Source organism: Heterobasidion irregulare (genome assembly GCF_000320585.1).
Source record: "Heterobasidion irregulare TC 32-1 unplaced genomic scaffold scaffold_12, whole genome shotgun sequence".
In the NCBI taxonomy this organism is placed as follows: domain Eukaryota; kingdom Fungi; phylum Basidiomycota; class Agaricomycetes; order Russulales; family Bondarzewiaceae; genus Heterobasidion; species Heterobasidion irregulare.
This window is the reverse complement of record NW_009258208.1, coordinates 41,999-68,490: the sequence shown is the minus strand read 5'-3', so window position 1 is coordinate 68,490 and position 26,492 is coordinate 41,999. Positions and strand designations below refer to the sequence as shown.

Genomic DNA, 26,492 nt, shown 5'->3' with positions numbered 1-26,492 from the left:
GACGCCACAACAAGGTCAGACCACGTGCGGACGTTCTGATTGGTAGTTGCTTACCCTCCTTTCGTCTCTACTGACGGCTTCCACAGTCTCTTTCAGCCAATATGGTATAGCATCTCGCCCCAATTCACTCTGCTGAAAGTGCACAACTGAAAATCAACGGCGTAGGCACTCAACGCAGCACTCTCCTCATCCACTGCGGGATCCCCATTTTCTCTTTCACGAACTGCGCCGCTATCGACGTCCAATGCTACCCCACCGCCGCCAGAACTCGAACAGACGCACTCCCTCCTGTCGGGCAATCGATCAGTTCTAGGGTACCTCCTTATATCCCGTGGCCATCCTGCAAGCATCATCAGACATTCGGGGGTGGTGTTTGAGGGCGAGCAGGGGCGGAAATATGCGACCGCGATCGGGAAGATTCTGGACGGTGTACAGGGAGCTCTAGAAGAAATCAGCGACGAGCCGAACGAGGGAGTGAGTGTACGTTCAATTCCCATGGACGTCTTGTGTTCACGTCGATGGTGTAGGATGAAATACGCTTCATGCGAATTCGCACAAAACGACATGAAATCATGATTTCACCAGGTAGGCTGCCTCTCGCTTCTCACCCACCCCTAGTTAGCTTCTCATCTTTGTTGTTTAGACAGACGGTATCTGCTAGCGGTACTTCACGATCCAACGACATGACTCACGTCGGCCTCCCTTGTGTCCGCCGTTTGACAATACCCTCTTTAGCTCGTCGTGTACATTTGTTGTAATCTGTAGGTTTGTTTGCTGCAGCGAACTCTTTGATTCGCTCGATCTTTGGCGGGCCTTTGTCCGATAACTCCATCATCGGCCTGTCATAGCCTGCCAATGCCATACCGCGTGCCTCGCAGACAGCAGCACATGATCCAGAAACTACTTTGGCATATGATCGTACGACGCACCGACGTTCGCTCTCTCATAGCGTGGCAAATCCAGTGAGTCTACTTGATCAATTCAGTCTGCGGGCTTATATCAGCGGTTGAGGGCGATTGAGGCGATCGCAGCCTGCCAAATCCAGGAGAGGATAGATGACTAGAAATTTGATTCAGCCGTGCCACTTATCAGCATCCCGCCAACTGTTCTGCTTCTGCATGGCTAAACTCCAGTTTGTGGCATTAGCATGGCATGCTTCCATACCATCACGCAGGAGTTTTTTTTTGTGCGCAGTGAGGATCGTATGGCGATTCCCTTTCGTGCATCTCCTTGCTTGTCGCACTGCTCCTTCGACAACCGGAGCAGTAGTCTGCTCAGACTCCGATTGGAGCGAGACTCCAGATGTGAGTGATCGGTGCTACCGTTTTGTCGGCTCCCCGCTCTGTGCTGCGCGAGGGCCTGTGCGCGCCTGAATGGCGTAAATTTTATTGATCGAGTAGTGCGAGTGCGGACGACTATACGGAAGATATCATCTGGACTTTACAAAAGACGATAGCAACAGTCTTTGAGCCAGACCTGGTGCATGGTGCTGAGTCAAAGGGTTTGCGTCGAGCGTTGTCGCGTTGCTTCGAGGCCCTGGACGACCATCGACCGACCGACCGACCTCCACGTCGCTATACCTGGACAAATATCGCCAGGTACCTTCACAGATGGGTGCTCGGTCGAATAATATACCGATCCGCCGCCAGTGCGATTGCCATCCGGGGTTCCGCCGGTGTTGTTGATGACTATGATGTATTTCCCGAGACCTCGTGAAAGGAGGAAAGGGACGTCCGAGGCTTTCTTTCGTTGATATTTTGTCTTTGATAAAGAGTGAAGAGATATTCGCCGATTGGACCAGAATCCTTTGCGCATGACACAAAGATCGTACATAGGGGTCCATGCTTTTACTCCTCGGGCGCGATCATTTCAAACGGCAAAACAGAGGACGCGTCACAACGTTATGAGTGTCACGTTGGCGTGATGATGTGTGACAGCAGCGGCCAAGTGATGTCTTTGTACCTCGGGCCTCAGACCTCTCGGTATCTGCGTTCCTGGATCGTCAATAAGCGCACGCTGGCGTGGACAGGCAGCCTAGACAGCTTCCCTTATTTTGGCTGGCCTGGCGATAGTGGATAATTTAAGGTGAAAAGAGTGGAGATTGATATCGCTGGGAGAAGCTCCCTCGAACGACTGGACAGAGCGAATTGACCCATCTAGTGATCGCCCCGCGAACCGATCTGGGTGGTTCTTGTTGGGGTAGTGCCGGGAGCGAATGGGAGGAGGGGGACGTAAGAGATAGAGACGAGGCGTGATTACGTGAAGGGCAGCCACCGGTTGGGAAGAGCCTTTTAGAGTTTGCAGAGGCGAGGAAAGCTGGCGGCGGGGGGGGAGTAAGGTGGATGGCGACGACAAAGAAGCTTTGGGAACGTGCGGGAAGCGGAATGGGCAAGGAACTTTGATGGAGCTGCTCACTGCCTTCCTGTTTCGATTACGGTCGGTTTTCTCCCAGCAGCTTGTCCCAATTCCAACAGAAGCCATGGCTTTAGCGCTTAGTCCCCCCATTATTTTCATCTAGATTCACCGTCATGGACGCCGTATCGTCTCCCGTTCCCCCGCCAGCCTGGCGGGTCCCCCCGGCTACAGTCTCCCTTCCTTATATCCAGCTCGCGTTTCTCCTCCCCTCCCTTCTCTCCCCGGCACTCCACCTCCTCTCAACCGCTCTGAGCACTTCCTGCTCGCATCTCCTCGCACACAGCCATGTCTTCCTCCTCCTCCTTTACGCCGTTCACGGACGACTACCCCACCCCCCGTCTCAGCGGCCGTTTCCCAAACGACCCAGCCTACCCTGACCTCGCCGGTCGTGGCACATCCTCTCCCGCCACCCGACCCACCAGCGCCCCCACAAATCTGTCTGCTGACTGGACCAGCGGCAGAGAAAATATCTCGCACCATTCATTCTCCGGGCCCCAATGGGACCTTGCCTACGACCGCCGCTCGCTCTCCGGCCATCGGCTCGACGCGTCCGCCTCCCCGAACACCTTCCCCTCGTCCCCTTCCAGCTGCTCGTTACCTTCCCCGCCCTCCGCCAGTACCTCTCTTCCGAACGACGCGGACAACGCCTGGAATCTTATTCCGTATCACGTGGCCTGGGGCCCCGAGTACGAGGAATATCGTGCAGGCACCTTGCCGGGCCCAGAGGGGGACTGTATCTTCCTCCGCTCTCCGACGCCGCTAAAGAACCAGCGAGCGGTCGAGGCCTGCAAGAAGTGCCGAGAGCGCAAGGCTAAGGTAAGCCCTCATCCGCCTCTCCATTCCTTCCATGGGTGCTCATCGCTTTGCTGCACTTCAAGTGTTCCGGTACTCGCCCGTCGTGTGCCCGATGCACCTCACGAGGTTATGCCTGTCAATACGCCTCAGAGGCGGAACCAGACCGGGGCCCAGCCAAGAATCGTCGTCGCCGCCGAGACGTGACTACGGTCGCCTCTCCGCCGGTAGTGCGCGTCGTCGGCGACGATGTCTCTTCTGAGAAGGACTATCACACTCGCGACCTCTCCCTCAAGCATGAGGACGATCCACTGGCTTTCGCATATCCGCTGGGTGTGAGCCCTGCGGCTGTGTCATGGGAGGGCTCGACTCCCTCTGATGAGTTCGCCATGGACGAGGCGTGGCGGTTCCCCGAGCACACGTCCTCTACGCCTAGCGACGATGGTTCGCTGATCCATTACCAAGATTCAGCTTATCCTGTTCATTCGTACTCTGACGAGCTTCAACATCTCCATCTCCCGAGTGATGCCTCCATCCTTGCGCCTCGACCACTTCGTCATCTATCATCTACATCCCTCCTCGGGGCCTCCGGCGACCAGTCTTCCTCTGCCTCTCTTTCATTCGACGGCTCTGTGTCACAGACCACATTCGGTGCCCCTTTGCCCTCCCACTACGCCTCCATCGATGGCAGCTTCCAGACGCCGTCCGAGGATGCTCACATCCACTATGATCTCCCTCCATCATATGTCTCGTGAGCACTTCATCTATTATATATCCTTGCATCGTGGCATAGACTCAACAGTGTCAATCATCGTTCAGATCTACCATGTCACCCCATTACTTCTCCGGCGACGTGTTATACAATGCGCAGCACGCTGATCCATATAAACTTGGAGCGGCACCTGTCTTTCACCAAGACTTTGGGACCGGTTACCAGGAGTCGGATAGTGCTGCTGCCCCCCAATTTTCGACATACGCTCCCCTTTCATCAGCGTACACGCCGTTCCCTCGAGGCTCCTAGGGAGCTGGTGGCATAGCCACGCGGCACCGACGAGATTGCTCCCGGTTGCTGCTATTGCGATAGTGTATACCCTCTGATAGGGTTAACCCTTTCAGCTAAATCCGTGGAATCGTCTACCTTTTTGAGATTGACTTGCTGCGGACTCATTTGTGTTATATAACTCATGCTCGTGGACGATCTTCTGTCTCCTGTCACCGGTTCCATCTTGTTCACTTGCAAACCCCACATTGTTCTGTATTGACTGCTTCATTTCTTGTCTCGATTCTTGGTCTTCACACTGGTCTTGTGCTTCGTACATCTCACCGCTTGAAAAAGTATTCATTTGGTCATTATATCATACTCTCCACCACCTACACTACTCGTACAAATACGTACACTGCAATGGCACATTCGAAAATCGAGTTTTTCGACCTCCTTTCTTCTCGAAGGCCTGCTTAGCTTCTTACAATGCGACCCTCGCCCGAAGGCCGACCAAGGTACTTTTTATCCAGCCCTCAGCTAAGTAGGTCACCCGTGCCGCTTCCACGATTTCTATCTCCGAACAGAGTGAAACGCACTTCTCGATGCTTCAGGAATCAGCAGCGGCTAGCAGTCGGTGTCTCAAGCCACTTGCTATCGCTATAAGAAATTAGCACGCCTGCTGATAGATTGATGCAGCAGTATGCTCCAACATAGAATATCGTCGAACGTCGTCGACATGATGACGCAGGGAAGCGCATGTGCCCACGAAACGTTGCCACAACCATGACATGGCGACCGAGTCCAATTGGCATATCTATGCGATCGAGCCGCTGCCGTCCTGCATATGGTGGTCGATACTGATCATGTCACCTGGGCGCCTCTTTCTAGTTCGCTCCCTTTGCACGTCGTCCTCGCATCGAGCGCCACTGGCTCCCGGAACCTGCCAGGGCTATCGTGAGCAGAATGTCATCTAAATATCAACGGGGTCCTCTTGGCTTCCGCCCGCCCCCCCTGGTTTCAAGTCTAGTGTTTTTTTGTAGGTTGTGGTCGCGCAAATTCCGGGCTTCGTGTCGGCTTGCGCCGTGTCGATCTAATCGGTGACATCTGGTGACATCTGGGCGCTCGTCGTCACGCGCGAAAAGCGCTCGCCTCGGAGTCCACTTCTTTCAAGCTACAACTCCTCGTCGACGCTATCTCCTCCATGCCGTCTCTACCCCCATGACTGTAATCTGGGCTAGCTGCATATGTATAACCGCGGGACCCCAGACCAAGATATCTCGTTCGCGCTGCTTCAAGTTCTCGAAGTCCTCATCGTGATCATCTTGGCCTTCGAGCAGGTCTTTCTAGCTCGTATATTCCGGCCGTGGTGGGTGCCGAAACACATGCGTTGTGGTGGTCGGAAGTCGGGAAGACGTTGCCTTGACACACACGATTGCGTTGGTGAAGAAGTGATCCCAGGTGTGTACATCTCTATGATCATGGGACCTCCCTCTGGCATCTCTCTAATGCATTATATATGTGGCGTTTCTCGTAATCGCTCCAGCTCTCGAACGCCCCACCGTCTTAGCACCGTGTCCAGGCTCCAGAACTTGGTACGTACAGTGTGTCCGTGCGCTTCCCCTACGTACTGATGCCGCTCTACAGGTGAGTCTCACGACGACTGATGCTGTGCCCGAATCATCTCGCATTCGAATCACGAATGTCCTATGGGATGATGCCCATGGAGCGGGGAAGTCCGGCGTCCCAATCGCCGCCGGCCAACACCGTGCTGCTACACGATCGTCGTTCAACCGTTTTGGAATGCCCTATGCCGGCTTCGCGAATGCCGAGAACATCTGCTACTTCAGGATTTGATTTCACACAGTAACGTCGATCTTTCTTTTCTTGGATGGAAGTACAGTGGTCAGGATGATGTACTCTTGCCGAACTATGCTAGACACTGAGACGCCACCCCCACCCTCCTCTCTATATTTGGCTCCTGAATATGTCAGCGAGTCGTCCTCAGTTGAGGTGGAAGCAGTAGGGCCTCGCATCCTCTCGCATCATGGTCTAGTTCGAGGTTACATTCCATGACGACGTTTACATCCATCTTATCTACCCATCGCACAGCATAATCTCATCTTACAGCAGATTGTATTGTGACCGTCGTACCTTGCAATGCACTTGCTGTCAATCCTCGGAAATGTTGCCTGCTTGCAGGAGTGCTTCTCAACGGCCCTCGAGAACGATGAGCGCCTAAGGGTGAGCAATCGGTACCGCGGGTTTGGCGCGATTTCCTCGGGTTTTGACTGGATCTTTACTTTTCATTTTCGCTGTCAGCTTCAAACCGAGTTGCGCAAGGTCGCGCGTCACAGCATCATGAGGCTCGCAACCTCTTCAAACAGGCACTCAAGAGCTGATCCAAACAAACTACAGAACTTGACGTGATGTATGAAGCTCGATTGCTGGTGAGGCGGCAGGTGAAGCGGAAGATGTCGGGAACGGTGATATCGACCGAGTTTCGTTATTGAACGGACAGCTGCGCCAATATATGGATCAGCATCCTGCACCCTGAAGATACAGTCGGCGGTGAACTCTGTGATTCCCAGATTCGCCGGTCCAAGTCGAAGTGAAACTCTCCCAGTTCACCGCTACTCAATCAGCCGCCTTGCCGGTGTGGCTCCCGAGATGCGTTGCACTGAGCGTGTATCCCCAGCTCGAGCTAAGATGCAGACTGCGTATGTAACGATGCCTGGAATCCTACAGTTTTGTTACGGCTTTGTTTCTTGTTAAATGTTTACTCCTAAACACGCTTATTGAATATCCAGGATTTCTGATCTGAGAATCCAGGCAAGAGGAGTGAGATTGATCACATGTGGTGTGGTTTTTCCTCCGGATCCATAGAAGCCCCATCTTGGGATCCGAAGATGTCGAAGACAAGCTAGCAAGCGAAGAGATCTAAGGGAGGAATGCAGCCGCGGTGAGGTCGCAGGGGAAGAAGTCGATGTCAGTCAGTAATTTGAAAATGCATGCGAAGCCGATGGAAGCAGATCGTCGATATGCACTGGGAAAAGGTGCTGTAAACACCGCGCCCATAGGTGACATGGAATAATAGATGATGACATTGCCCGGATTGGCCTCGCTGAGAATCCGATAACGTGTGTCAGTTGCATTCATGCACTAGGTAGTGTGTGGGATAGGTTTCCGGCGTTTTGATTGTCCAAAAGACCATCATTGACAAAGGCTACAGATCAGCAGTATAGATGCGGCAGGTTGTCCTTTTTATATCCTAGGAAGCCGCTCGTACATCTTCACGATCAGATATTGGATAATGGCCTTGATTAATGATTCCTCGACGAGCGCGAAGCAGCAATGTAAACTCAAACAGTCAGTCACATGATGCGGTTGCCCCATACTACTCCCATACCCTCCCCTGCCAGGCCCTGCCTCCATTTGAGGACGGATATGAGAAAATAAAATTGATTATGAAATCAGATTTTGGTAAAAGCGATTTGCACCCTTGAATTTAATATTCATGGCAGAGGCAGTGGTACGAGATCTTATGAGATTCGAGGGATCAGCTGCCGATAGCTTGCATGCTGCGTGATGCCGTTAAACATATATATGGACACGCAGGCTACGCCACAGGACTTTTTTCGGTCGTTTTTGAAATTGGTTTGACTATCTTAGCAGGAGGGCGGAGGAGGGCGGCCGAATAAACGGACCTAAAAGCTTCTGCGTGCCCGGCGGTGGCCAGTGTTTATTGTGTCCTTGATGGTGGAACGCACCTTCCTCATTGGGATGATGCGGGGGTAAGATAACGGGAAGATGGCCTGGTCGAAATATCATATTGAGAGGGTGGCGTCACTTACATGATATCGTGACGCATGGGCACAATGAACCTCATGCAACTGCAGTTTACTTGGGGCTGTCGTGACACCTCAACGACATGATGCAATTGGGCAAGGAGAATACACAGAAGAGAGGGTTTCTTCGCCTCCTTGAAGACAGAAACAATATGACCACTAAGGGTGTAGCAGCCGCCACAATGATACAATTAGCGTGGAACAGACGAACAGCCGGCCCTACTGTTACCTATCTGAGTGAAGTGGACGATGATTCCGTCGAGGTCGGGGTCGTTGAAGGAGGATCTGTCAGAGGATTTTCTTTTCTTGCCTGATCCAGCAATTCATCTAGCCCTCGTTCCTTCACTGCTTTCTGGGGTTCGACATCGACAGGGCATTATCAATGACAGCGGCGTGATAGATTTACTCAGAGACAAGAGAAAGTGAAGGCGAAGAAACGGGTGCTTACTTGCACGCAGTCACGGTAGCTGGCCCATATTTTGCCGCACTTGCGCTCATACTCTTCAGCTTTCGCCTTGGAGTATTTCGCGCGTTGATCTGGAGACGCAGAGGCAGATACAGCTGGCTCAAGGTACCCTTCGAACCAAGAGTTGAAACAGGAGTCGTACTCAAGCTTGAGAGGGGTACATTCGTCTGTAAGACTGTGGGCCATGGTACAGAGCAGACTCGTCACCGCCAGCTGACGTAGCCCCATTATTGTGCCGAGATGCCGAGGGATACCAAGGCAAGGGGCGGCGCGTCTCGGTGTCATCGACATCGTCTAGCACAACATGGTCCTCGTTCTCGTCATTGGCGACCTCCACATTCCTCATCGTATTCATGACCTTCCAGCAAAGTTTAAAAAACTATTGGTTCCAGGAAAGATTCAGCAGATTCTATGCACGGGGAATATCTGTGATCGAGAAACGTATGAGTATCTGCGCACGGTCGCAGCAGATGTCCATGTCGTGCGAGGGGATTACGATGAGGTATGTACACCCTCTTAGCACTTATTGAAGGTATAACATGGCCTTTCAGAGTGCTGCTTTTCCGCAATCAATCACTGTAACACATTCACCAATCAAAATTGGAGTCATTCACGGTCACCAATGTATACCCACTGGAGACCTTGATTCGCTTAGTGCACTGGCGCGACAGATGGACGTCGACGTCCTCGTTTCGGGGCACACACACACGTGCGTTGCACGTTCCCCTGTCTTGTTTGCTACCCACACTGACCTTTCCCTGAAGCTTCCAAGCGCTCGAGTACGATGGGCATTTCTTCGTCAATCCAGGATCGGCTACTGGCGCTTGGTCAGGCGCCTTCATTGGGTACGTTTACTCTTCGTTTAGATTCATGACCTAACTTCCGGCGCTCTTGAATCGCGATCTTGAATGGGCAGCGACCCCACTCCCTCGTTTGCGCTTATGGATATCCAAGGCCCCGTGGTGGTAACCTATGTGTATCAATTAATTGAAGGCGAGGTCCGCGTCGAGAAGATAGAATACCGAAAGGATGCAGACGCCCTCGCCAACCGTGAAGCAGCAAACGCGCCACGCAGCACTGTCATGCCGCAATCTATTCCTAACGGCGGTAACGCTTCACAGCAAAGCGTATGGTAGCCTTTTTCGCATCCTCATGTGAGTCATACTGTTGGGGCCATACAACATTGCGCTGAATGTTCTGATAGACCTGCTCCTCCATGTATCTGATCTTGTCGGCCTGCAAGCGCTGTCATGTTGTCTGTGACTATTTATTAAACGAAATTTTGTTTCATTTGAACCAACACGTGTGGTCAGAACCATCATTCGTGTCTTGTTTCCAGCCATAGTGACTTTCACCGAGATCGATTCTCGGCCTTTGAAACCAAGACAACCTGTCTACGGTTTCCTTTGACCAGCCTCTAATCGACCCTTGTCTTAGCATACGATTGCCGGCATCCCCGAGTCCTTCTCAAATCGTCCGACTCAGCGCATCTTTCGTGAGCGACACCGTGCCGCCTGTCTTGATATGTGAATTTCCTGATTTCCCACCGGAGAGCAAGGCTGCCGTACAAAATGACTAGTCGAGCTGCGGATTTTGTTTCCGCTCATCATGCACGTTTGACTCATGTTTATGACAGGTGCCGTGAGCATTATCTGATCTCCGTTGACTCTTCCTTTCGTCGGTTTTGAACATTGATTCTACCTGTCATCGTCAAGTTCCAAGCTGGCCCATGACGTCCGCCGTTATAGTTACTGCGACTCCGAATACTGAAATCAGATCGCCTGGTGAGTTGATAGTAATACAATTGACATCCTGCCTTTGAGCTCCATAGTTGGAAGCGCTTCGTCGTTGATTGCTCCCAACTTACGAAATGATCGTCACCGGACTGGTCGATCCGCTGTATCCTGGCCTAGCCTACAATGATATTCTGGCTTGCGTTCAAGCGCCCAGGGTTTGATCTCAGGGTATATTGGAAACTGGGATCCTCCCTTTGCTTCCGCCGTGAGTGGTCAATACTTCCTTCATAGAAGGCGGCACGACAGCGCTAAACCATCCGTTGACATTAGACGCGTGGACAAGCGCTTACTATGCCTTGGGCGCTTGGTTGCTCACTGGTGCTGTTCTTGATCTGCTTAAGGATGAATGTGCTCTGGCCAACCAGGTCTGCCGTAGTGCAGCACAAGTCAAGCTCTCTAGATCATTGGAATGAAGTCATTCACGGCACCTATGGACAAAATTGCAAACGGATATAGAGAATAAGGCCTTGGACTCTTGCTTTTGAAAGACTGACAGCTCAGAGCGCTAGGTGATTCACCGATTTTCGGGTGCTATCTCCTCACCATCCAGATTTACGCGCTACAGCATTATTATCTCGACTCGCAATACCTGTCACGCTACTCCCGTCTCGAATAGTGTAGGTTTTCTGCTTGACCGGGTGGAGGGGGGGGGGGGTGACATCAAACACAAAACTACTCACCCGGATGAGTGGACGGGATGCTGAGGATGCAGACATCTGGTTGGTCCAAACTTCGGCGGATATTCACGCGTCCTCAGTTTGTCATCTGCCGAGTGTGCCTCCGCTTTTTTTCAGACGAGACTTTTGTGTTAACATGAATGTCAAGACCAGCTCTCGGTAAGTCATTGTTTTTTTCTCTGCATACTATTCTAATTTCATGTCCAGTCTTCTTTCTCCGCGGGCCATATAACGGATATTGGCCACTGGTAGGTACAAAATCCGAGGTTTTGCTTATCGAGTATGCATGTACCGTAAAAGCTCGCCATTCTCGTGTCAAAAGCCCTGGCAGGCTCTTCCTTCGACATTCTTCCTACCTACAATTTCAGTGTACACGTGCCAGACGGTACACGGTGGTTGTGACTACAGAATCAAGCAAGACTCTCGATCATGTCTCAGACACTGAGGTCTCCTCTTGTGAGCATTGGTCACGGCGGCGATCCATCGAAGCTGAGCCTGTTCTATAGACTTTATCAACAACAGGGCCTCCCTTTATCCGCTCACCTCGACTTGGCGAAGACAACCGGTGCTCCTGCTGTCATATTGTCCCCTTTTATAGATCCTTCGGGCAATCTAGCAGTTTATTTGACTACCCATGTGCAACCAAACCCCATTTCTGGCAGAGAGTTCCGATGATGGAGGTTTTATCTGTTGCGGATTCGACTGAAACCCCTGGTTTAAGTGGGAGTCTTCTGTTCCTTTTCATGTTCCTATCACCTTGAACACAGATTGTGAAAGGTAGGTCAAGGTACGTCTCGCGTCTTGTTATTCGCCGGACGACCCATCGAGTGTTGACCACATACGTGTATGTTCTAGAGAGGACGGTGTTAAGATGGCCCGTACGTTCTTGCATGTTCTACGCATTCACCTAACCTGGTACCTATCACGCCGCTACCCCAGCAAAGATGAGCCCCTTAAGTGATTCGAAAAAAGCGGCGTGGCTTGTTTCCCCTGTCCGTTATGACAAAGCAGGCTCGTAATTGATTTGCATGTTTCGAAAGGTTTCGAAGCAGGTTTACCTTTGAAATTGCTGCAAATGTAGAGCCGCAATAGACGTACTTGAATAGGCTTGCTTCATTCTCAGTCCCTGCCGGCCCGTGCGATTAACCGACAGAGGGGTATTTCTATCACTTCCGTACCACATTTTCTGGGTCTCCTGAGCGGCCACCATGAGGTCCATATGATGCGTCATCTTGGAATGCCGTCCTGAACCAGGTATAAGCAAGTAGTTCTCGACCTTGGTTTGTCGAGGGCAGGGATTCTTTCGCCAAATCCTGACCTGTGGTTCACGTGGCGTTTAATGGGAGGATGTACGACTCTGATAGAAGCCCATTGCTGACTTGATCTCAAGGGACATTATTCTGATTTTCTGACCGAGAACGGCGAAGCGCACACCTCGAATCGAGGCCCTCAGGCCTTAGTCCTTATCAGTCCGATGACGTTTCCTGCATACCTCCTTCAAACTCTCGGAAGCCAGGTAAATAGTAAATACCCCACATCTGCGTTACCTGATACAAGTCAATCTCCAACTAAGGTGGAGCGGGCACAGGTCTAGAACTTGATCAATTATCGCATTGTAAGAGATCTCGACACTCGATCCATCGCGCTCGAATTCGTTTACCCACAGCATCGTGAATTTGCAGGATAAATCGTTCCTGCAGATCGAGCTCGAGTAGGTCATCTATGCGAGTCTATGCGAGTCGGCTGATCAAACCACAGAACTTTCCTAACCAGATTCTCCAACTGACAATGAGATCTAATGGCTGACCGTCGTTAGCTAACGATCCGACCACCGCCTATGGTACTAGGCCAGGACTGAATACACTAGGTTGCCTTTAGAATAGGCCAAGTACAAGATCCACTTTGATATGCTGCTGACATTGAAGGGCTTCATTGCTGTTCACCGATGACCGGCCAGTCATACGGTCTATGTATTGCTACTTCGGGAATTAGGATAATAGTTAAACTCCCTGGTTAGACGGATATACGATGCATGTACAGTGACTTGTATGCATTGGTCAAGCGCCTCGAATATGCAACAAGCTGACTACTTAATCGTACAAATACGAAATCATGTTGGTGTACCGTAGAGACTTCCTAAAGCATGTCTATCATATCTTGCATGGTTGCATGCGCAGTCTGCAACATGAAAGGACGAACGCAGTGATAACTCATGAGACGAACTAAAGAGGCTTCCAACCCTCCCCGGCCGGCCACTTCATCTCGTCTCTCTCAACATTCCGTCCCCGCAGCCCAAGCGCGTCCTCCTCGTCATCTAACCCGTCCAGCGTAGAGTCCTCGTCGACTCCCACCCCCTCCTCATCCCCACTATCTCCTCCAGCGCCGTCCCCTCTGCGTGCACCGATCTGGGCCCTCTCCCGCGTTCCAAACCCAACCAATCTCTCCTCCCCTTCCTCTCTCCACAGTCCTCCGCTCGGAACATAACCCCTCCGACTCAGCCCTGCCTCCGCCTTATACCTCGCCTTATCAAATTTTGGCCCTAACCCACTAAATGTCTTTCGCAGGTCCGCTACCGTCGACTCGGGTCCACCCTCCCTCTTCGCTGACAAGGAGAGGTGCCGCGCAAGCCTCGGGAACCCCGCAGCTGACGTTGCCGACGCCGTCGAAGGCGATACAGCAGAAAAGAAGGCGGAGTGCATTGGCGAGCCGGAGGGCGAGGGCGGAAGCTGCACGCTCTCGGGACGTTTCCTGCGCAGCGGTGGCGGGATCGGAGGCGGCGATGATTGGTGCATCGACTTGGAGCGGGTCACGCGCGACACGGGTGAGGGTGGATCCACGCCAATCCGCGGAAGCAGCTTGCGGTCGGGGTGCATCGGCGGCGGGAGATCCGTTGTCGGTCGGGATGGCGAGCGGGATGGAGATCGGGACGCCGCGGGGGTGCTGGAGTACGGCTTGCGCGTGAACGTGCCGTACGCAGGGGCGGAGGCGAACGCGGGTTCATTGGACAGCGTCGCGTTTGCGATGGACTCGAAGGAGCGCGTGGAGGCGGCGGACGATGGTGGTGGACTAAGCTTCCGCCGAGGAGGGAGCGCCGGGACGAGTGCCGGGCGTGATTGGCGCTCGTCGGATGAGGACATTGAGCCAGTACTGCTGTGCCTGTTGCTGCCGTTCCGTGCGGGGCTGCGGCTGCGCGAGTGTCCTGCATTGCTGCTCTTGAGCACCTGTAGGATCCGCGTCGACTCGCGTTCTGCGTCGGCCTTCTTGGCAGTCTGCGCGGCCTTGCTCGCCTGCAAGGATGTCTTCATGAGTGCAGTTGTCAGATGCGGAACCCTTGGCACGAATGGTGGAGGAGGGGGTGGTTTCGACTGTGCGGCTAACGCTGTGGAAGAGGATGCGCTGGGAACCAAAATCGAAGCAGTCCTTGGCGGGATGATAGGCGGTTTACGTGGTGGAAGAGGAGGGAGTTTACGTTCCGCTGATTGCTTGGAATCGAGCTGCGCTGCTGCTACAACTGGGCTTGTGGTCGACTGTGTGGTCTTTGCGCGATTCACAAACGGGTTGAAGGTATGATGGTTAGGAGCTGCCGGAAGGGTAGCAGGAGGCGACGGCCGTCGATCAGGGTGGACGGGAGGTTGCGTCGGTGTTGAATGATCATTAGGTGTGTGGTGAAATGGATTCGTGTCAGATGTTGGATCGTCGAATATTGTGCTGGCGGAGGATTGGCGGGGTCGTGTGGGTGGAGCCAGTCGTGGCGGTGGTTGTTTGAGAGGGGATTGAGAACGGCTTTTGGATAGTGTCGGATGGACTGCAAGAGTAAATTATGAGGAATATCTCTCGAAGCTGATATTGAGGAAAAGTATGGAAAATATCCCAGAGCGCGCAGCATTCCGAAGGTATATGATACAGATTTAGAAAGGGATGAGAATCAGGCATGTTGGATCAGCTAACGGAAAGCTCAGCTCAGCTTCCGTGAGTACGTTCAAGATAGACGGACGAGGCATATCTACAAGAGCCAAGCGGATATGTGTGAGCGCACCAATCTGTTCACCCGTCTGTCCTAGGTCCTAATGACAGGTAAGGGACGGAGCGAAAGTCATAGCGTTAGCTGTGAAAAGGAGCTAAGACTCGACCATTAGGTACGAGCCCTGTAAGGCGCCAAGCTGAATATAGTACGCAGGGCGGCTCCAAGGCTATGCAGAGTGACGGTATCTAGTGATATTTGCGTACAGAGCCTAGCGCTGTAGCTTTGGCCACCATGTATGTGCGCAAAGGATGACATTGTGTGGCGGCATTGGCCATACTTGGCGTCAAAGCGTAGCCTTGCAGTAGAGCAGAGATCGCGGCCGGACTCGATCGCAGGAGCGAAGAGAATAGGATGACAACGAGGCTCACCTTGAGTAAATACAAGGTTTCTGTCGAGCTCGGCACCGCTCCGGACATGTAGAACTAGACGGAGAATGGCGAAGAACTGGTTTCCGGAGAGTACAGGCTCCTGCCCCGGCGGTGGTGCGAATAGTCGTAATATCTATATGGCATTCCGAATTCCAGATTGAGGTTAGCGGTAGACACGCATGAGAGCAGTATGCGCTCACAGCGTCGAGATCGTTCAAAGGCAGGTCAGGGTAACGGCCTCGGAGCCATGCACGAGCCTCGCGCGATGTCACGGAGAGCTTCTCGTAGTGGATCTCTCCTGGCGAGGTAGCATCGGGAACTGCGAGGTCTTCAAGCGAAGAGGTGAATGTTGCGTATTCATCGTCGTTGAGAGCGGAAACGTGGAGAGAAAGAGGGCGCATGCCCATCGGAAGACAGACGACAAGTTGGAGACAGAGCAGACGCTGGGCAACACTAGGCGCTCCGAGCCACGTGCGTGCTCCGTCACTGACTCAGCACTGCACACCTCCGTCTCGTCTCCTCCGAGAGTGCATGATCCATCTCGCATTGCTGCTGGGTGGAAAATGAGCTAACTGTCTTCATATCCTCCCAGATGCCTCGGAAATGCCGGCCCTACCACCACAGTGAGGGGATGAAGCCCTTACTTCTCCAAACCTGCTTCTTGCTGCTGTGCTGTTGCCGACGAGAACGAGCACATCTCTGGCTCGACTCTAAACATGGCGAACTGCTGCACAGTGCTGTCCCCGCAGTGCTCTCTCGACCTTAGACTTCTGGTTGTCGTCGTGACCGGGCTTCACTAGCTTTACTGTCGGTCGAGGCAGTGCATTTCTCTTCGCTCTTCTCTCGGGCTTTTAAGGCCCCACTTTGACACCAGACTTCTCGCTTTCGGTGACCCAACTAGCATCGTCTGTTGCCGTGCTTCACACGAAGTGGACCCCCGACTCTGACGAACGTGTTCTAACTCTCCTCCAGCCTCTTCAGCCAAACATTCTACCCATCGATGTACTTCTCTGCCATTCTCGTTCCTTGCTAGAGTTTTCGATTTTCTCTCTACAGTCCGTATGATCGTCCTACTCTAAGGTAAATCCCGCAAAGTCCGCTCGCGAGGTCTTCTCTTGTATGAACTGCATCGTCAGTTTTCATCGGTTGTCGTGTGAAAGACTTTGTCCGACTGTGCTAAGCTTTCTTCCACGTTTTCTAGGACTTTGTGGATCCTTCTATCGCAATATACACATGCCGCTGATAATGTCACCGATTCAATTCTTTGATTCACCAAACATATATTTTCACGCCCCCGCATTCTTTCATCTATCATTGCCAGGTCTGTTTGTAGGTTGGGCACCACGATTGTGCTCTCTATCATACCGATACACAATTTCGACGAACTGCAGAAGCAGTTGCCAGGAGGAAGATATGTCGTTCTGACTTTGAATGGACCATCGGAAGAAATCCCGAACTTCGTTCTGATCCTCCGACCTACGTACAATGTGCTACACTGGCCCGATCAGAACATTACAATTTTTGCGAAGGACAAAAGAAGTAGGGTAGGAAGGGGCCCGGTGACGTAGACCCACATCTTCCGGTCTTTGAGCTCTGGGACAACATTTTCATCGTCAGACAGCCACGACGCTCTCGCTTCTGCCGATTTGGGCCAGCAGGGCCTCGGATGTACAGCGTTCCCAGGCTTCTGAGCGTATGCTTCTCGTGTGACTCTCTGGAGCGAACTGACAAGCGAACTGGATGGCTGGCATCGCTCTGGCGACCCAAACCGCTCCTCACTTCCTGAAGATGCCGTGACATCGACCGATTTCGGATCAGTCCTCGGTTCAACCCTCGGTCAGCTACCCAGATTGCCCCGCTCTCCCTCACCTGAAGCAAAGAAGCACGTTTTAGGCCCATCTCGAGAATCTATCACTCGTTCGACTGACGATGATCATCGATCAACGATGCAGAGGCTTCCCTTGCGGCCGAACCCGAACGATGGTCTTCCTTCCGTGAGTCGAACACGGGAACAAGATGTGTAAGTGAAGGCTCTCGAACCCGAAGCCCTGCCCTGTTTTATCTCGATCAAATACCAATTTCTGAACGGTCTCCGGTTGACAGGCTTCCAATAGACGGAACCACCCATCTCCACTCCCGTTAATTTTGTTGTTATGATACCTTGGAAGGGCGTCTGCTCTTTTGACCTCGGCCCTGAATCGCTGACCTCTCGATGGTGGCGCACCTCGCGAATACCGACGTCAAGCAGCCTTGGCCCTTACAATGCATCCAGCTTCACTAAGCTCCCCCATCTCTTGGCGCTCCGCTCAAAGAATGGTAGCCTCACCGCCTCCCGCCCCAAATTGGCACCGATGAGCACCCGACGGCAGTGCCGTTCGACCTTCTAATAGACGAAGAGGATCGAGCGACCCTGTGCACTGCCCGTGCGGCACTTGGGCGGCGCTCTCAGAGTTGTCTTCCGCTTCCCTTCCATTTTTAGCCCCTGGTTCCAGCTGGTACCTGTACCGTTGATGCCATCGTCGAGTCCCGAGCTTGCTTGAGCATTTTTGTTGCCAATTTACCTTCCTCCGCTCTCGCACGAGTCGTCTTGAAGCGCTCTTGTGGATATCGTACCTTGATAATCAATATCTCACAGCTTCTGGAAAGGTGGAATGTTCATCGCTCACATGCATCAGGATGTGTACTCCCAAGAACAAACGTGACGGTCAGTAATACGAACAGTCACATAGACGTTGCAGACACCCATATGCTCAATCGATGCTATGATTTCGGTGCACCACCTGCGAGGGCAATCCCGGTCAATCATAATATTTCCCCTGCCACTCTAAAGCCTTGCGCTTTTCCCCTTGTGAATCCTCTCATCGGTCTGCGTCAATCTTCGGATCGTTCCTTACTGTCGGCAAAAGAGAGCTCAGTAGACGTTTTGAGCCCCTCAGTCCCCCCCATCTACATGATCTAGTGTCGCTACGATGCGGTTGTATCCTGTATAGGAACATGGAAATCGCGACGCGCTCGTGAGCGCATGTACGGAGCAACGCTAGGCGTAGGTGGTGACTGTCGCTGCGCACCTTCGCAACGCCTCTTCACAGACGCCAGCCCTGCGACCGAATCTCGTTCCATTTGCGCGCTCTCTTCGCTGTGCAGCGCCTCCCGCCGCTTCACGAGTTCCTGTGCGCCAGCGCTCCAACACTAAGATACGGTGTTACAAATGCAGCTGGACAGCATACCGTGATCTTCTCCCGTTCTTTCATGATCTCGCTCAAAATCCCACGAATGCAGTCTTCATTTTCAGCATATGCCATAGCATATTTTTCAGACTGTCCAGTCCTGGATCAGATGCCGAATCATCTGATATTAGTAAATAGAGCATGGTGTGTTGCCAGAGAGCGCATACAATTCATCACTGATGGCGCTCATCTCTTTGCCGCGAAGTGTCATCTAAGGTGCACGCATACAGGCCAGGCCAAGAGATCAGCATGCGCAAATATGCGGGCGAGGAGGAACAAATTTTCGCACAGCCTTTGCCAGCTCTCTCTTCATAGCTTGGAGGAATTTTGCTTCGCGCAATTTTTGCTTTTTATCGGCCGACTCTGCGGGGAATGAGAAGTCAGCGTGATCCTGAGCCCTTGTTTCACGCATACATGAAGCGCGAAAGCGTACTTCGCATCTGCTCTGCCAATACACTTGCCATTCTGTGCGGCGAGCGCTTGTGAGAAAACGTCGGACCACCCGAGGGAAGAGAGTGAGGGGCTCAAGAATGCCCATACCGAGTCTCGTCGCTCCCGATCGACACCTGCGACGCGTCCAAGTCGTCTGAGCGCGCGTCCAAGTTCGCATCTCGTTTTTGTTTCTTAGATTTGGTGGTATCTTTCACTACGGGCATTTTTCAAGACTCTGAGAGGAGTTCCGCTTTGAGTCGACGGTTGGTAGGTCGAATACGCGAAGAAAAGCGTTGAACACGCGTCGAGACGCGCCACGGTCGTAGATCCATCATTCCGAAGTGGGCAAGTAACTCCCAGCACATGACCGTTCCAGACTGGACAGGATTATCCTGCACGCCAACATATCCTCCATCTGTCGAGCGCATGATCCTCCACTGTATAGAAAGAGAAGAACAAGGAGCCTATGAAAGGACGGTCAAATTCCGGTCGAGCGACCTTGACAGGTCGTTGAGAGGCAACCATCAGTGACACTTGAGCGCTCAAACAGAACGACGGAGTTCAGGGTATTGAACGGCGAGACGATACTTGCGCGCAGTGTGCGAGGCGCACAACGAGAGGCAGGTGCAGCCCAGGGATATAAGCATTACTAGTATTTGAGAGGGCGACGCAAGAATTTGTCGGGGTCCGGAAATAAGATAAATGTCCAACAGAATCCACCTACACGACAAAACGTGGTGCAATGTCAGAAAGGTCCAATAACCAACCCAGACCAGCCCCAAATCCCCCAGCGCCAGACAGAACGATAGGATGGAAAAAAAGAGCGGATAAGCGAGACGTGAGATGAGTAAGTGTACGGGTGTATACGGCCGGGCATAGATGTAGTGCAAAAGCAGACATGAACAGACGTGAGGATGAACAGATCTGATAGATGGAAGGGCGCTCAACGCTCTGGGCTCATAGCACAACCCAAGCTCCGCCTATCAGTCCTAGTCCGACCGTAACGGTTGCTACCAATCCTGTCGTGACCCCTTCTAGCTTCAGCGCCCGCACGCCATTCGCGCTTGGGGGGAATGTCGTAGCCCAGGCGGCTGTAGGATTCGGCCCACCGCTGATAGTTACCGTCGGTTTCGTAGCATCGATGTTCGGACTGGATGAGCCGGAAGAAGAAGAGGTGATGGAGAAGGGTAATGAATTGCCGTACATTACTCCGTGCGTGGAGTTCAGAAAGAAGAGAAAATAATCATCAGCCTCGGGCACAGATTGAATGGCGAGGTTGACAGTGCCGATAATTGATTGGACTACCCACAGCTAGAACTTAGTCGCTGGATACGAGTCGTCAGAAGTTTGAATGCCCACCATCTTTGGCAACTAATATGAGCCCACTCTTGCTCATCCGGGAGAGCTCGATATCGAAAGTATCAACGCCATCAAAAAGCCCCTTCTCCCATGAAACAGGGTAGGTCTGTCCGTTGACCCATTTGTCGCCTTTCGCTGGTGCAGTCACCTCGAACCCTACATTGGTCGTTTACCTCCGCTGAGCCATGAACGACAAGAGTGAACTCACATGCTCTAACAAGCGGAAGGAGCAGAAGAGGGAGACAGAGACGTATCAGAGAAGAGTACATGGCTCCGTCTGGTGGGATAATGTGGCAAATGAAAGGATCTTGTCAGAGGTTGTGAGACGGCGCGCATAAAGAGGGGATGAGACTGCCGAAGGACTCTGCGCACGTGACTTACTCGTCTCCGTATTCCGTCTCCAGTGCACTTGGATCATGCGAGTCCTATCCCAGCTGACATTGTGCCATCAGCCTTTCAGAGCGGTCACTCGTACGCCTCCTGGAAAAAGATTTCATGACGATCACTATCAAGCCCCATGGCCTTATTAATTCTGAGTTATAGTGATTTTCGTTCGTTGCACCTGTTTGGACATCCATTTGGTTGGCCCGATACCCAACCTTTTTTTCTCATGTCAGCTATCATGGAAGGTGGGGATACAAACAGACTATTTGATCAATCTGGATATTTTACAACCTCAAAATTATAGAGGAGGACGATTGGCGTTCAAGTATGTCTACCTTCTTATCAAAAACTGGCGTATCAATATGCCAAATATCGACGGAGATCTCAACAGAACCTCAGTATTATAGGACACTTTTCAAGAAATGGACTTATGGACATGATCAATATAGGGATTCATAACAGCAGGGCAGACAAGATATCGGAGCATGTGAGCCGAATTTTGTTGAAATTGCTAGGATCTAGGCCTGCCATCGTCGCTACACACTGCTATTTATCTTCTCCACGAAGCTCTCGAGCCACGTTCCGTGAAGCATCATCCTCGGTTGTGTTCCCTGTATAAGGTAGCGCTGGATTTACTGACCAGGTTTAATTGGACTAGACAAATTTTAGACTTACATGAAGCTATAGAACGGCTTGGGTGTAGTCGAACTGTGATGGAAACGTGCAGGGCTTCAAGATGCCTTCGAGAGGATAGTGACATATATTCCATATCGCGTTCTTGCAGGAAAAGCTCATTTATCATCTCTTGAGTTCAGACATCCTTTGATATCGGCGACACATCATTAGCGATGACAGAATTCACTCTGGGGACCTTTGCTGAAATCTGTTAAGCAGCATTCATCTCGAGCCTTGAATTGTCGATCTCTCTCTATTGCTAGATCATCTATGCATGTGTCTCGTTGGATGCTGAACGACGGGAAACGATGGCAGTCTCTCTGCAACGCTTGTCTTGTTATTCTACCATACTAGCCAGCCTGGGAATCTAGACGACTCAGGCACTGTCGACATTCTGTGAAGCTCTAACGTCTAGTAACCCAATCGATCATAGCACACCCATTGTACAAGACTATCAAGTTACGACCTCGTCGAAGTGATTCTAGAGTCACTGTAAAGCTATCTGCCCCACATTTCAATCGATTTCGCTCACTCGACGCCCTTTCAGAAACACCTTCCACACGGTTGAGCAACAGCATCCGACGAGCGACTTTAGGATTATTATAACTCTATGCGATCTTCAGCATGCCGATCGACCGTTCTCAGTTGATAAACTCGCATCCGGACTCAAACGCTGGATGATCGAGGTTTTCGACAAAGGTATCATCAAGTTGTGCACTGCTCTACATCCTGATCGTCTAGGTTCTTTGAATGCTCTTGCAAAAGCACTTCCCAAACGATTCCAATAGAGCCCATCCTTATCGTTTGGAGACCCTGGGTGCCATACGACAAGAAAGCAAGAACTAACATCTGCTGCTTAGTACCTGTGAAGAGATACGCCAAATCGAGAAGGATGTGCCAAATTCATCTTTCATAAAGCTAGGATTCCAGACATGCCCTCGTGTTGAGGCGACACTATCACACATTCGTAACGTATCCGTTGTCCACTCCGCATGCAACGCCCGACGCGACCGATATCAAACGCGTATTTGGCCTCCGTCGGTGCGTCTTAGACTGCGATGGGGGACGTCAACTTCCCCGACCAAGCCATACATCTTGTGGGGTGTTGCTACTCTTTGTACTCCGCTACCATGTGATAAGCTTATATCCTGGCTCGATTTCCACTGTCATGAAGTATCCCGCTCGAGCACCTTCGAGCACCCAAAATTATTGCGCAGCGCGCATGATGCCTACTGCAGAGCTCGGGCTTTCTGGGGTACCGCTTCGCAGGTCTTCGAATTTCATCGATTGCCAGGGCCTTTCTTCTGAATCCAGGCTACCCCGCTTCGGCGTTGCGCTAGAACTCCTTTTGCCATCCGTTGCCGGCAGACCGCCGTGCCTCTCATTGGCACTCGGTTACCACACGCCTATATATCTCATGTAAACCCCACCCACGTCTTATGACCCTCGTCGCTGCGGTCACCTAGCTCAGTTACATGGGCGACATCAATGTAGTCTCTACACTGGGCGCGATTCTCGTTGGATGCCTTTTGTGTGTAGCGTGCGTTCAGGTTTTTCTCATCCGCAGTTGAATCTCGTCTTCGAAAAGCTGACTTGACGCGCTTCGGTTGACAGTTTGTCCGCACTTGTCTTTCTTCAGACTATCATTTATTTTTATATCTACCGCCAGGATCTGTGGAGAATCCAGCTCATCGTATGTTCTGCGCCCGTTAGCCCTAATCAATTGCTTGATCTTAATGATTCCTAGGTCGGAACCGTATGGTGCGTCAATCTTCGGCAGTGGCAATTTTGCACCATTATTTATTTATGCGACGATGGACAGGGCTCTCGATGCGACTCACGTTGCGCTGACTTGCACGGCGACATGGACATATCTCGTTTTGAACTTTGGTAACGAAGACATTACAGATTTTATCCCTATGTGAGTGATCTACGAGTTAGCGTTTCAGTCTACGAGGTGACTGATCTGATCCCGCACGAACCTTTTCAGTTCTATCGCAGTACGTCCTCAATAGTCTATGAGAACTCTTCAGCATGCGTTCACACTAGTCAGCAGTTAGGCATCGCATTCACGGTACGTTCAGTGGGAAATCTTCTGCTTGTGTTCGTTGCTCATTGCGTTGAAGGGTCTGGTTGGGTTCATTGTACAAGCGTAAGTGGAGAAGCTGTGAATGTATGTCGATTTGCTGAGAAGTCTTCAACAGGTTTTTCACTCACAGAGTTTTCCGATGTGAGCCCCCTCACTTTTGTTATCATTTCGATGAGCTGATGAGCTGAAGTGAGCAATAACCGTGTGTTGGCATCCATATTGGTGCGTGATTTATGGTTCATATGTGGTATACCTTGATTGATCTTACCGGCATATCAACGTAGATTGTCATGACAGTGGTCCGACTGGGTGCGTGTTCCATCGTAATCCATTACTGTCTCATTCTGATGTGCTAGCTCCCAGCTGCGGCTTTAGGTCAGGGTTCTTTCATTTGGAATGATGCAGTAGGCTGACGACTTATTTGTTTTAAACAGTCACGACAATCGAGATGTACGTCAACAATTCACCGGAGACGTCACTTACTTACTAGCTCATCTTACTCTAGGATGCGACTGAAGAGCTTCGGCGTTTTACTCGATCAATTCGCTGTATGTACTTCCAATACAGCCAATTTCACGACGAGTTCATTGTCCATCGTAGTGGTCTATCTCGCTCGGCCTTGCGCTTTCTTCCGCACTCGACCTCTTACTATCCGCAAGCCTCTCCTTCTACCTACGCAGCAATAAGACCGGTTTTGGCACCCAGTAAGGCCTTCTTCAAGATTGCACACCTCATAGCCTGACACAATGATGTGCATAATCCTCGCATTGCTCAGAATGGACAGGATTGTCAGCGCCATCATATTGTATACGATCAATACCGGGATGCTCACTTCGTATGTCACGGAGCTTCGGCTGCTATGATTTTTACTCTACGCCTACTGATCAGTTTGTCGTGACATCAGGATGATGACCGTCTCAACCTTGATTTGTGTCAGTCTCCTTTCATGTGTCCTTTCAACGTGTCCTCACACTGCGGTAATCACGCTCTGCTCACACTTAAGTGGTTGGTCATCCCTAACAACTGCGCGTTCCTGGCAATGCATTTCGCCGTCAGCAAACGTACGTTCCCCTTCCTTTTCCCCACCGCTTGTGTTCATCCTCACTCTACCTCCCCCTGCCTAGTCCACGCCAACTCCTTGCTCACCACGTAAGTTTTTTCCATCAATTCGCCGTCGTCTGGATCCTTTTCGTCGAGCCACGACAAAGTGAGGTAAAACGAGGTGGGGTACCAATGACGACAGTGCCAGCGACATGTCCAATTTGCACTAATGTACCAACCATCTGTCCCCACATGGTACATTATTCCTTCCAGTCTCAACACGCGCAAAGTGCTCCAGGAGTACTCGAAGCCACGCTTCGAAGTCGGGACTCACCAGCTGGACACGCTCCCGCGGCGACCGTCCGTTTTGGTGTTCAGGAAGGTGCGTACATTCACCTTTTCTCCGCCGACCTTCACATATACTCTCTGACCTGATCGCCGTCTCCGCTTTGGTCCGCAGCCAGTCAAAGGCGAGCACTACTCCGTGAGTGCCGTACCTTCCTGAGTCCATTCCCGATGCTAACCTATCTACAGCTGGATACGGGGCCATCGAAAGCTGTGGAACGTGACGGCACGTGCGAGGAACGAGATACCATGGACAATCGGCCTTCTGTCGAAGACAAGGTTGCGGCGCTATGATACGCACCCGGACAGGCACAACGCTCGGACATGTACAATACTTTTCTGGACTATCACTTGTACATAGATTTCCCACCGATCATACTATTCACCGCAGTGGACACGCGGTACAAAACAATGTTCTGATGCTCACGTTATTGTCGTGACAGATGGAGCATCGTGCATCACCCCTTGGTCACGGGCAAGGGGCATCCTGCAGGAAGGTTCAAGCTCCAGCGCAAGCAGCTGCACAAGGTTGGGCATTATTAACCCGCTATCATCTGTACTCTTCATTCGCGGGAGCTGCGACGCGGTTAACTGCCCAATGGCGGGCTTCGTCTCCGCCGGCGTCATGACACGTCTGCTCCATGAATCTGTGCAGACCAATTCATGTCTTGGCGTGACTGTTAGAAATTTTTGATGATCACTTTTTCTCTGCTCATCTTCTAGTTAGCATCTTGGAGTAGCGAGCGTTGTTTACGCCGGGGCAAGGTTGATGGCGACATGGGCGGATGAATAGAATCGGAGCATCTCGCATTTTCATATGATTCAGATCTTGATCTAAGGCTCAATACAAGACTATGAATAGTAGGTATTAACAGATTATAGAAAGACCCACGAGTATTCCGAAGACTTCCAGATTCAAGGCCCAACCAATCAATCGTAGAATCGCTTGGGCCAGGAGCTATAGATCGCGGGTGGATTTTAGCATTGAGTGCTCAACTTCTGCGGGATAGTGAGCCTAGTATAAATGTCAGGACGACAGTTCCAAACGAACGTTTAGGTAGGCAGTTGCAGCGCTCTCAGAAGCCGCGCAAGCATTCATAAACCTAGAGTGGCCAAGTTACGAATGGCGGAAGCACGGAGAGTGGCTCGGATGAAGATTCTGTGAAGTTGGCTGTTCCGCGGCTGTTCCGCGTCTTACAATGTACTCTTGTTTTCAATTCAACATCCGGAAAGCATTCAGCGACACCTACATGGAGGATCTCCTTCAAGTACGACTGTGAGGGACCGATGGACGCATGACTTGTTGACCGTCCATGTCGGTCAGCAGATAAGCAACAAACAACGCACTGACTTAGCATCGTGGTATCCTGAGGCCTCCGAGGTAGGGTAGGCGAGTGGATTGTTTCATCCAACGATACATATACTCCGAGGTCATTTAAGGAGTCACAGGCATGCACAAAACTTATTCAGTAGAAGCCTGTAGAGACTCGTGCGCGCCTTCCCGTCTTATCATCACGATGGGTAGAGCCAGTGAGCTTGCTGCCAGAACGAATGGTGTGAGTGGGAATATGAGTG

The 26,492-nt window shown here is 51.7% G+C and overlaps 11 protein-coding genes across 11 annotated transcripts; 5 read left to right on the top strand and 6 right to left on the bottom strand.

Moving 5' to 3' along the window:
* Positions 1–101: 101 nt before the first annotated feature.
* Positions 102–687, top strand: HETIRDRAFT_422346 (uncharacterized protein; the record flags this gene model as incomplete). Its single annotated transcript, XM_009553631.1, has 4 exons — positions 102–104; positions 166–474; positions 528–585; positions 644–687. The coding sequence occupies 4 exons, from the start codon at positions 102–104 to the stop codon at positions 685–687; spliced, it is 414 nt and encodes a 137-aa protein (XP_009551926.1).
* Positions 688–2,643: 1,956 nt separating this feature from the next.
* On the top strand, positions 2,644–4,645 carry HETIRDRAFT_460967 (uncharacterized protein). The gene is made up of 3 exons (XM_009553629.1): positions 2,644–3,231; positions 3,294–3,958; positions 4,027–4,645. The coding sequence occupies exons 1-3, from the start codon at positions 2,701–2,703 to the stop codon at positions 4,226–4,228; spliced, it is 1,398 nt and encodes a 465-aa protein (XP_009551924.1). The 5' UTR covers positions 2,644–2,700; the 3' UTR covers positions 4,229–4,645.
* On the bottom strand, positions 4,320–4,550 carry HETIRDRAFT_162418 (uncharacterized protein; the record flags this gene model as incomplete). The annotated part of the gene is made up of 1 exon (XM_009553630.1): positions 4,320–4,550. One exon carries the CDS (start codon positions 4,548–4,550, stop codon positions 4,320–4,322), a length of 231 nt encoding a protein of 76 aa, XP_009551925.1.
* A 788-nt stretch (positions 4,646–5,433) lies between the features above and the next one.
* HETIRDRAFT_106339 (uncharacterized protein) lies at positions 5,434–6,043 on the top strand (the record flags this gene model as incomplete). The annotated part of the gene is made up of 2 exons (XM_009553628.1): positions 5,434–5,781; positions 5,834–6,043. The coding sequence occupies 2 exons, from the start codon at positions 5,434–5,436 to the stop codon at positions 6,041–6,043; spliced, it is 558 nt and encodes a 185-aa protein (XP_009551923.1).
* A 2,220-nt stretch (positions 6,044–8,263) lies between these two features.
* HETIRDRAFT_330321 (uncharacterized protein) lies at positions 8,264–8,686 on the bottom strand (the record flags this gene model as incomplete). The annotated part of the gene is made up of 2 exons (XM_009553627.1): positions 8,264–8,386; positions 8,483–8,686. The coding sequence occupies 2 exons, from the start codon at positions 8,684–8,686 to the stop codon at positions 8,264–8,266; spliced, it is 327 nt and encodes a 108-aa protein (XP_009551922.1).
* A 118-nt stretch (positions 8,687–8,804) lies between these two features.
* HETIRDRAFT_329931 (uncharacterized protein) lies at positions 8,805–9,636 on the top strand (the record flags this gene model as incomplete). Its single annotated transcript, XM_009553626.1, has 4 exons — positions 8,805–9,002; positions 9,052–9,209; positions 9,265–9,345; positions 9,417–9,636. The coding sequence occupies 4 exons, from the start codon at positions 8,805–8,807 to the stop codon at positions 9,634–9,636; spliced, it is 657 nt and encodes a 218-aa protein (XP_009551921.1).
* A 3,362-nt stretch (positions 9,637–12,998) lies between these two features.
* Positions 12,999–15,772, bottom strand: HETIRDRAFT_460966 (uncharacterized protein; the record flags this gene model as incomplete). The annotated part of the gene is made up of 3 exons (XM_009553625.1): positions 12,999–14,778; positions 15,366–15,498; positions 15,566–15,772. The coding sequence occupies 3 exons, from the start codon at positions 15,770–15,772 to the stop codon at positions 13,196–13,198; spliced, it is 1,923 nt and encodes a 640-aa protein (XP_009551920.1). The 3' UTR covers positions 12,999–13,195.
* Positions 15,773–18,329: 2,557 nt separating this feature from the next.
* HETIRDRAFT_455375 (uncharacterized protein) lies at positions 18,330–19,248 on the bottom strand (the record flags this gene model as incomplete). The annotated part of the gene is made up of 6 exons (XM_009553624.1): positions 18,330–18,533; positions 18,593–18,692; positions 18,760–18,803; positions 18,882–18,955; positions 19,026–19,057; positions 19,133–19,248. The coding sequence occupies 6 exons, from the start codon at positions 19,246–19,248 to the stop codon at positions 18,330–18,332; spliced, it is 570 nt and encodes a 189-aa protein (XP_009551919.1).
* Positions 19,249–19,981: 733 nt separating this feature from the next.
* Positions 19,982–20,537, bottom strand: HETIRDRAFT_330027 (uncharacterized protein; the record flags this gene model as incomplete). Its single annotated transcript, XM_009553623.1, has 2 exons — positions 19,982–20,325; positions 20,384–20,537. Coding segments are annotated over 2 exons (498 nt in total), but the record flags the coding sequence as incomplete, so codon positions are not given.
* Positions 20,538–22,917: 2,380 nt separating this feature from the next.
* Positions 22,918–25,322, top strand: lep6 (lep6-lignin expressed protein 6; the record flags this gene model as incomplete). Its single annotated transcript, XM_009553622.1, has 20 exons — positions 22,918–22,982; positions 23,057–23,135; positions 23,190–23,203; positions 23,265–23,363; positions 23,444–23,516; positions 23,569–23,594; positions 23,647–23,672; positions 23,722–23,753; positions 23,816–23,844; positions 23,899–23,906; positions 23,966–23,981; positions 24,037–24,079; positions 24,132–24,235; positions 24,307–24,366; positions 24,436–24,463; positions 24,535–24,592; positions 24,656–24,680; positions 24,846–24,954; positions 25,033–25,056; positions 25,107–25,322. The coding sequence occupies 20 exons, from the start codon at positions 22,918–22,920 to the stop codon at positions 25,209–25,211; spliced, it is 1,023 nt and encodes a 340-aa protein (XP_009551917.1). The 3' UTR covers positions 25,212–25,322.
* On the bottom strand, positions 25,292–26,174 carry HETIRDRAFT_442185 (uncharacterized protein). The gene is made up of 3 exons (XM_009553621.1): positions 25,969–26,174; positions 25,810–25,913; positions 25,292–25,751 (listed from the first exon to the last, which is right to left on the bottom strand). The coding sequence occupies exon 3, from the start codon at positions 25,542–25,544 to the stop codon at positions 25,341–25,343; it is 204 nt and encodes a 67-aa protein (XP_009551916.1). The 5' UTR covers positions 25,545–25,751; positions 25,810–25,913; positions 25,969–26,174; the 3' UTR covers positions 25,292–25,340.
* Between the last annotated feature and the right edge of the window lie 318 nt (positions 26,175–26,492).

What these genes read in the sequence shown, in the direction of transcription:
- HETIRDRAFT_442185 (XM_009553621.1), bottom strand. Translation starts at nt 25,544, where the DNA reads ATGACGCCGGCGGAGACGAAGCCCGCCATTGGGCAGTTAACCGCGTCG.
- HETIRDRAFT_460967 (XM_009553629.1), top strand. Translation starts at nt 2,701, where the DNA reads ATGTCTTCCTCCTCCTCCTTTACGCCGTTCACGGACGACTACCCCACC. An exon ending in GCCGAGAGCGCAAGGCTAAG is followed by an intron (nt 3,232 to 3,293) that starts GTAAGCCCTCAT and finishes CTGCACTTCAAG; the next exon opens with TGTTCCGGTACTCGCCCGTC. An exon ending in CTCCCTCCATCATATGTCTC is followed by an intron (nt 3,959 to 4,026) that starts GTGAGCACTTCA and finishes ATCATCGTTCAG; the next exon opens with ATCTACCATGTCACCCCATT.